This window comes from Symphodus melops (assembly GCF_947650265.1).
Source record: "Symphodus melops genome assembly, chromosome: 20".
In the NCBI taxonomy this organism is placed as follows: domain Eukaryota; kingdom Metazoa; phylum Chordata; class Actinopteri; order Labriformes; family Labridae; genus Symphodus; species Symphodus melops.
Window position 1 is genome coordinate 9,442,085 of NC_136710.1, and position 8,959 is coordinate 9,451,043.

The 8,959-nt window shown below is 37.2% G+C and overlaps 1 protein-coding gene across 4 annotated transcripts; it reads right to left on the reverse strand.

Moving 5' to 3' along the window:
• Nucleotides 1–7,091: 7,091 nt before the first annotated feature.
• On the reverse strand, nt 7,092–8,753 carry LOC306841709 (uncharacterized protein). 4 transcript variants are annotated; one of them, XM_079371664.1, is made up of 5 exons: nt 8,532–8,753; nt 8,334–8,391; nt 8,080–8,142; nt 7,860–7,914; nt 7,092–7,764 (listed from the first exon to the last, which is right to left on the reverse strand). In XM_079371664.1, exons 1-5 carry the CDS (start codon nt 8,704–8,706, stop codon nt 7,672–7,674), a joined length of 444 nt encoding a protein of 147 aa, XP_079227790.1. In that variant the 5' UTR covers nt 8,707–8,753; the 3' UTR covers nt 7,092–7,671. The 4 variants fall into 4 exon arrangements, 1 of the variants encoding a protein (XP_079227790.1); XR_013781567.1 differs by lacking the exon at nt 8,532–8,753 and having other exon boundaries at nt 7,860–7,916; nt 8,080–8,136; nt 8,334–8,523; XR_013781568.1 differs by lacking the exon at nt 8,532–8,753 and having other exon boundaries at nt 7,860–7,916; nt 8,334–8,517.
• Nucleotides 8,754–8,959: the final 206 nt, after the last annotated feature.

The window sequence follows — 8,959 nt, forward strand, 5'->3', positions numbered from 1 at the left end:
TTTTGATAGAGTTATAAATGTTTACCATCATTATCAGTAAAATAATTTCAAGAGAGCTTTGTCTTTACAGCCTTTTACAGAATAACAAGCACACATTTCATACTCTTACACTCTCATTTGTAAATTTGGTTAAATAGTGTAATTTTGGTTATTTGCAAATTTTGTTATAGTGTTTGTATATTTGTACATTATCTTTGATACTTTGACATGGCATATGTTCCACTGGATTGCTCGAACAATATTTTGTTGTACTTGTACAATGAAAATGAAGATATCTTATTTAAAATATTGGAGCCCTTGTGCTAAACATAAACTGTAAGGTCTACAAATATCTACTCTCACTGACATTTTTAGAATTCCCTCAGGCTTCTTATAAATGACTGTATTAGTCAACCTTTTTCCTTAAAGTACAATTCAATGTATGACTCTGTGCTATATAGCTGTTTTTGTTAGTGTGCCAGAATATGCAGCCCTGTAACATATACATTCAGTCTAGTTTTATCACCACTTCCCTACAAAGATGTCACATTTCAGAAATGTTCAAGAAGCACCACGTAATGAGCTTATATTCCTTTACAGTATGTGAATCCCTCAATATATAAAGGCTGACACATACACTTGACTTGTCCAAACATTTTTAATAATTATATAAGACATCATCCAGCTCTGACACAAAGTAAGGATTATTATTCCCCCTTCCTGTTGCAGTAAGAACTCAATTCTTTCACATACGGATCACTAGCTGGGAGGGGTTTGGGCAGACATTTTTATAGTTTAAAATAGGAACCTTTTTATCTTCCCTCGTTACAACTTCAGACAGGCTCCACACTAACAAGGAATTAATGAAAATATGGTTTGATTATGTGGCCATCACATGGGCCCCTGACTACTTATTTAGTAATTGATATGATAATATGCTAACTGCACAGGTTTAACCTGTAATTATATTTACTCTTAGTCACATAGGGGCTGCTAAATCTTGTTTGGGGGATTACTGTATACAGAGGGGAGGGGGGGACAGCGGGTGTGTATTGTAACTAATGTCTTGTGTCCTGCCTGTCTGTATACTGCTACTGGATGCCTAGAATTTCCCTCGGGATCAATGAAGTATCTATCTATCTATCTATCTATCTATCTAAAATATTTAATATACTTACTACATTTACAGACGGTTCTTTTTCAGTGGCTATGCAGCAGCAAATGCAGTGAAATCTCAGTTCAAATATATTTTAATATGGTGTCTGATGCCTTTGATCTCATGTTATTAGTTTTAACAAAAGCACCTTGTAGTCAGTTTGTCACACCTATATTTTTTTGTGAGTAAAACCGGTTTGCTCAGATAGCGAGCTGCATTATTTACTTCAGTTACAAGATTGAGCTTATCCAACACCAACAAAGAGTCTGAAAGATGTGGGAGGTAAGGCCAAGAGTTATTTATGACCCTGCAGAAACCACCATCTCTCTCAGTTTTAAAACGTATACATTTCACCCCAACTTGGTATACGAGACACTACCATCTCCAAAGAAAAAACATGGTGTCATTCACACTCTGTAAGCAAGGTGCAGTTTAATTAGGTCCTAATGAAATTTTACGATGTGCTGAAATCCGTCATCCCTGCAAAGCGACTGTAAAAGTGTTGATCATAAAAATAAAAAGATATATTAATTCAAGTACCTCTTATAGACCAACAGCAAAGGACTGAAATCCCATTTATCATCAATACTTTACTCTGTTTGGTGGGGATTGTTTCTGCTGTAGATTTTCGATGATGAAATCATGAAAACAGGCCGTGTATTACCTTAGAATTTATTTTTTGCCTTCCAAAACACGGCAACAAAACACGTCGCTGACACAGTTTTCTCCTGTGTTATTTGGTAAAGCCTACAAATTGTTTTCGATGAGGGTATACTTCTAAAATAAGATGACCAGATTTTTTGATGTACATTAAATTAATGCCTTGAATACCATACATTACAAAAAATTTTCTCAACCTCACTATTTTCTACACATTACCCTGTAAGTAGAATTTGAAGGTGATTTCTAAGATGATTGGGAGCAGACAGTAAGTCTACCAAACAATCCAGATATGAGGGGAGACGCTCTGCGATGATGGCTGGCCTAATCACAGCTCAACCCTATTAGCCCTGATTGTCATCAGGAGCAGAAAATAAGCAAAATAATGTCTTAGAACATCTAAAGACATACAGAAATTCCATCACAATTGTAAAATGACCTTAATAATAGTGACTCCAAATATAATACCATTCTAAGCCAATCCAGCAGAATATGCAGCTCTATAACATATGCATTTAGTCTAGTTTTATCACCACTTTGCTAGCGATAACCCATTCAAAAGAATTCCATTTGAATGTGTTTGTCTAAACTTGCTGTCATACTGGTGGAACTTCTTTCAACATTCATATTGGAATGCACCAGCAGCTTGTGTCACAGGACAAAAGGAGGAAGGATGCCACAAAACTCTGTGAAGACAATAACAGATTAACAGATGAAATTCTGTATTTAGGGATTTGGTTTTGTTCACCACAAAGTTGTCACAACATTTCAGAAATATTCATTTAGTAACCACCATGTAATGAGCTTTTATTCTTTTACAGTATGTGAATCCCTGAATATATGAAGGCTGACACATATGCTTGACTTGTCCAAACATTTTTAATAATTATGTAAAACATCCAGCACCATGACTTGTCCAAACATTAATAATTATGTACCATCATATAAGGGGGAAAGGCGATGACAATTCTAAGGGCCCACAGCCCACTAGGGCCCACACACATCCCCCAGTAGCCTGTATGAATAAATGAATCTGAACGAAAACAAAGCCAGTCAATATTTTAATTTGAATAATTTCAATAACTCTATTGGTACTTTCTTAAAATGGTTCGGTCCACACCACGGTTTGCTCTTCCTCATGGGAATAAAGTGCACATGAGCAAACTCCAGCAGGGAGTGAGCCAGGGAGATCAAATGATGGCCCCCAAAAAACAAAAATCTGGACACAAGAAAATAATTGAAAAGGAGTCCAGGAGTAGGAGCAGCAGAGCAGGGGCCCAGGACATTAACCATTTTTTCTCTACAAATGGTGACAGTGAAACTGCTGAAATAATTAGCCAACTTGTTCATTTATTTATTGTCTGTAACCTCTGACGGGCGCAGGCTGGAGCCTCCGTTAGCCGTTTCATCGGGCTAAACTCTGGACAGTTCATACCAGTTCATTAAAAGTCGCCAGTTCATTATAGAGCAACGATTCCTAGTGAAGTTAGATCACTGAACATTACTACAGCAGACAGTGTGTATCACACGTCAGACAGTGCTCCACAGCATGCAGCCACTCAGAGGCTGCATTTAATCGTATTGTGACGCATTCAAGTTCTATTCAGTAATTATGAGCATCAGGCGAAGGTCAATGGCGTTATCATGATGTGCTCAAATGTGGTCCTGTAAAAATGTGTTATTGGTGGGACGTTTGAATAGCCTCAATACAAAAAAGTTAAATGTTCAAAGATTTGTTGTTGTTCGTGATATCAACTTCCTTTCAACTTCTTTTTAGCATCTTTTTTGTATAACCCACTCAATAGAACTCTTTCTTAATTTGTTTTTCATAACCTATTGTTATAGTTACAAACTTTGAATTTGATATGGTCCCTCTCCCTAAAAGCCTGCATTTAACTATGTAGCGTTACTCTCCAAAAGATGTAAGGTCAAAAGACAAAGCTCAAATTCATCAGTTATTATTAAAGGAACATAATTATTCTTCCAACAAGTAAGTAAACTTGCCCTTTGATTTTAAGTTACATTAAAGGCTCTTATTAAAAATGTTTTATAATGCGAGAAGTATGTGAGAGTTAAATCAACAAAAAAGGGAGGTAGTGTGTGTGTGTATATACATATATATATATGGTTTCCTCATGCCTCAAGTTTCCTTAAGTGTTTTAATCCTTTAATCAATTTAGTCATTAGCAAGATCAACAATCTACAAAAAGTATTGCATTAACTGTTTGAGTTCAAACCACATTTCTAAAATCTAAAGAAAAAAAGTTTATTTTTTATCATGGTAAGTACATTGCATAATTTTTGAAAAAGCTTAACAAAAGGCAATTCTATGAAGGTATGTAGACAGGCTTTATTTAATCCTGAAAGTTCATCATTGTTTGTACTGTGTCTTTTGTCTTTTTAGACTGAGAAGGAGAAAAGATGGTTATTGGAAAGATAACATCATTCATTATGATTCAAACAGGTAAGCTGAGTGTATCTAAATGCACTACAAGCATAGTAACTTGATTCAAAATAAGTGTAAAAATTTGCATTAATTTATCATTGAAGGATTGAAAAAATGGTGAGTTGTTGCAAATTGAAATTCATTAGAATTGCTTCAAAGTGTTGTGTTCTTGTTCAAACTATGAAGCAATTCCTTTTGTCATTGTTAATTCTCAAAATCTAATATTTACAAAAATGTAGGAATCAAAATAAAGGGTAGGAAGTCGCCTCAGCATTAAGATTGTGCCAAATGTAAGTGAAAAGTAGTCGGGGTCTAATGATATGAAGTCTGAAATTAAAATTCCAAAACAGGATGTCATTCCCCATGCTTTCTGTCCTGATTTTCGAATTCATGTAATGACTATGAACATTATGGTATGGAACCACAAACATAAAGAGTAAAGAAATTATTTGTGTTTAAAACACAAACAAAATATGTTTATATATACTTGTCAATGTAACTCCAATAACTAAATATCTCCAGCATCAACAGCTAATTCAACAACCACCGCAGCTGCAACGACATCTGCTTCGAGAACAACAACAGCTGCCCCTACAACAGCTACAGATGCTCCAACAACAACTGCTGTAGTTTTGACGACAACCCGAGTTGCTCCAAAAACCACAGCTCCTTCAACAACCACTGCAGCTCCAACAACCACAGCGGCTCCAACAACAATCACTGCTACAAGTACTACACAAACAACTACTGCTCCAACAATAATCAAAGCATCTCAAACTAAATCCACAGTTGCATCAACAACAACCCCTGTAGCTCAAACAACCACAAACGCTGCTTCAACAACCATAACAAGTGCTCTAACAACCACTGGAGCTCTCATTAAAACTGCAGCAGCTCGAACAACAACAGCTGCTCCAACAACCACAGCTTCTCCAACTAAAACCACAGATGCACCAGCAACAACCACAGAAGCTCCCACAACCAACAAAAGTTATCCAACAGCAACAGCTGCATCTTCAAATGCATCAACTGCTGCTCCAACAAAAGCTGCTTCAACAACAACCACTGCAGCACAAGCATCGACAGCTGCTCCAACAACAACAACTGTAGCTCCAACAACCACCACATCTACAACAATTAAAATCAGCTCCAACAACCCAAAAAGCTGCTCCAACAACAACCACTGCAGAACAAATATCAACAGTTGTTCCAACAACCACCACAGCAGGTCAAACAGTAACCACTGTAGCTCCAACAACCACAGCTTCTCTAACTTAAACGGCAGATGCACAAACGACAACCAAAGCACCTCGAACAAGCACAACAGTGGGTCGATCAACCACAGCTGCTCCAACAACCAAGGCCAGATCAACAAAAACAACAGCAGCTCCAACAACCACAGCTTCTTTAACTACAATGCCAGAAACAACATTCACAATAGCTTCAAAAAGTTAGATAGATACTTTATTGATCCCGAGGGAAATTCAAGGCAACCAGTAGCAGTATACAGACATATACAAAAAACGATTTTATTCAAATGTGATAGGGCGGGCGTGGGGATTTTGGATTTTCAGTAAAAAAAAATAAACTACTGACAACGCCACCTGGGGACTTGCACCCCAGGAAATACACAAATATTGCCACCAAAACAGGAATTAAAGACACGTAAGTTCGAAAAACTTAAGAGGCAGAGTCGTTTTACCAAAATATAAAAAAGGTATTTATTATACTAAATCAAAAGAAAACAAAATGCAATGTAGGTTGAACCGAAGCTGTAGGGAGGGAAAACTAAACACCAGGACCAAATACTAATAGGTGAATTAAAATTATTGTTTATTTTAATACAAACTCAACAATAGTCAAAATCAAATTTACGAGATGTATCAAAACACTAATAAAAGAAAAGGAATAAACCAAAACTGAGCTTAAGCAACTTAGTTAAGAGGCAGAATACGCTGAGGAAGGTGCGGGGGTGCGACCACATACTCATCGTTGTGCAGCACAGCAAACCTCACAACAAACCAAAACGTCAGTGCCTTCTATTAGTGACCCAGTGCTCTTAGCTCTAATGCAAAGTGGAGAAACCTCACCCTGGGTGACTAGCCTCTACACATAGTAACTCAGTGGCTGAAAGAAAAACACAACAAATTAAACCAAAAAGAGTAGAACAAAAACAACTTGAGTATGTGGCAAAACTAAAGCAAACTAAGAAAAAAAATGAGGCAAAATTAGGCAAAGCAGGGGCCAAACAACAGCAGTTAAAGCAACTAAAAAAAAAAAAGAACAAGAAGCCATTAATAATAACACCAGTAAAGTGTGAATTAAAACCAAGCCACCCTACTCACCAGGAACCCTTCCAAACAAATGCCAGGCCATCTCAGGCACCCAGGTGCATTAAATATGCTGGCCAGGCTTGATTATTGAGCAAAGGGGGGAGGGGGACGGGTGAGAGGCTGCGTTCCAGAGCGGCATGTTTAGACTCTACCACAAAAGCTTCATTCAATCTTTTTTTATCAGCACTTGAATATCGGCCATTTTCACAAAAAAACAACATTCCGGACAAAAAGCTGAGAAAACAGCACTTTTGTAAAACACACTTATTTTCAAGAAAAAAATGTGATTTGGAGTTTACATTTGGATTCTTTTTACTTTCATTTGACAACTACAGTTATATTTTAACATAAATAACTAAAATGACTAAAATAACTAAAAATGATTACATAAAATTATACATTTTCTTTGAATAGTGTAGCACTACAACATTTACAAACTATATTATACATTTTTCTTCTCTTATACACTCAGAAATGCTTTTTTTTTTTACATATTTTTTTTAAATATTGGTTATTTTCAATAATAAAACATTTGTTGAACAAAAACCTGATCAAGAAGAGAGACAATTGTGTCTCCCAGGGAAGTGCCTTCTCCACAATAGGGTTTCATGTTGTAACAGTACCCTGTGTCACAATCGCAAAGGATGTAGGATTTGAACCCATATTTGACAAGTTTTTGGGGATTGTATACCCTGAACGTTAGCCGTCCACGCCACAGAAGCATAACCTCATCAATGCAAATGTTGGTGTTAGGTTGATACATTTCACTGAATTTAGATACAAGGTAATATAAGACGAGGCGGACTTTGTACAACTTGTCAGTGCTATTTGCTGGCCTTGATTCATAATCATTGGAGTGTAGAAGTCTCCTATGATTTCAAACCGGTTGCCGGACATGACCTTGTTGAAGTAGGGGGTGGCCAAAATGTCATCTGTAGACCAGTACATTTCAAGATCAGGCTTACGAATGATATGATCAAGACCAGCAGCATCATCATTTAGAGGTCCAGGATTCTCAGTGAAAGGAAAGTCTTTTGGCTGCCAGTTCATTTCTTTCCACATCAGATTACCTGGACCAGGACCTGCACCTGGCTGGTTTACAGGGCCTCTTGCTTGGTCACCAGGTACTTGACCTCCACCATGCCCATGAGATCCACAGGTCCGACCTCTGCCTCTTTGCTGTGTTCGACCTGTAAATAACTAGAATGACAATTTTTTTATTCAACAGTGTGATGTGCACAAAGAGAGGAACGTTATTTTTCGGCCTCTTCATATCATATCTTACCTCTTTCACCTTGGGTAATTCTGTATAAAGGACACCTGGGCCTTGAATCCCTGGACTCTGTGTGTAAAATGTCATACAAATATTCATTTGGTAAATAGTTTGTGTACAAAATGAAAGATACATTTATTTTGCATCTCCTCTCAAAAATTCACGTAATAATCATACAATCTTAGTAACAGGTTATCAAACTAAAAAAATACACCATGTTATCATAACTCACCTCTTGCACCTCCGGTGGGTCTGTAAGAAGGAGACCTGGATCTTGGAGACCTGGACTCTGTGTCTGGAAAATTACAGTAAAATGTCATACAACCATTCATTTGGTAAATAGTTTGTGTACAAAATGAAAGATAAATGATTTCTTTTTTATCTTCTCTCACAAATTAGCAGATGCTCTTGTCGTTTAGTATCTAGTAATCATACAATCCAAGTAACATATTATCAAACTAAATAAAACATGTTATCATAACTCACCTCTTGCACCTACGTGTATGTCTGGACCTTGGAGACCTGGATCTTGGAGACCTGGACTCTGTGTCTGGAATTTTACAATAAAAAGTCCTTCAAAAATTCGTTTGGTACATAGTTTATGTATAAAACTGAGGGATCTCATGAATTAGCAGATGCGTATGCTAGCACGGTAAATAAAAAAATAACGTGATCATATCTTACCTCTTATACGTCGGGAAGGTCTGAATGTAGGTCCTGAATTCCTCATTTCGCTGTCGCCGCTGCTGTCTTCATCCAGATCAGTTTCACGGACGTCAAAAAATGAATTATCAGAGTCTGTATCTATAATTAACTCTAAAGCTTCAGCAGTCGAATATCTCCTTGCTGGCGCCGGCATGTTTGTACTGTTCAAGAGCTTTTATCTCACATCTATACGGTTTACTTTTTGACACAAAAAATCACATATAGACTGATCGAACTCCACCCGCTGGAAAATAAGGGTGAATAAGACGTTTTTTTTCCCCTCTACTTCTCCGCGGGTGGTCTTGTTTGTTGGTTTATGGCCTCCCAGTCCTGTAACTTTTTCACAACATCCGTCAGAGCGCCCCCTATTGTATTTCACTGAAAACACCAATTGACGGAAAATCTCA

Excerpts from the sequence above, each read along its gene's own strand:
- LOC306841709 (XM_079371664.1), bottom strand. The coding sequence starts at position 8,706 with ATGCCGGCGCCAGCAAGGAGATATTCGACTGCTGAAGCTTTAGAGTTA. Across the intron at positions 8,143-8,333 it reads CATACACGTAGGTGCAAGAG|ACACAGAGTCCAGGTCTCCA; the intron begins GTGAGTTATGAT and ends GTAATTTTCCAG. Across the intron at positions 7,765-7,859 it reads AATTACCCAAGGTGAAAGAG|GTCGAACACAGCAAAGAGGC; the intron begins GTAAGATATGAT and ends AGTTATTTACAG.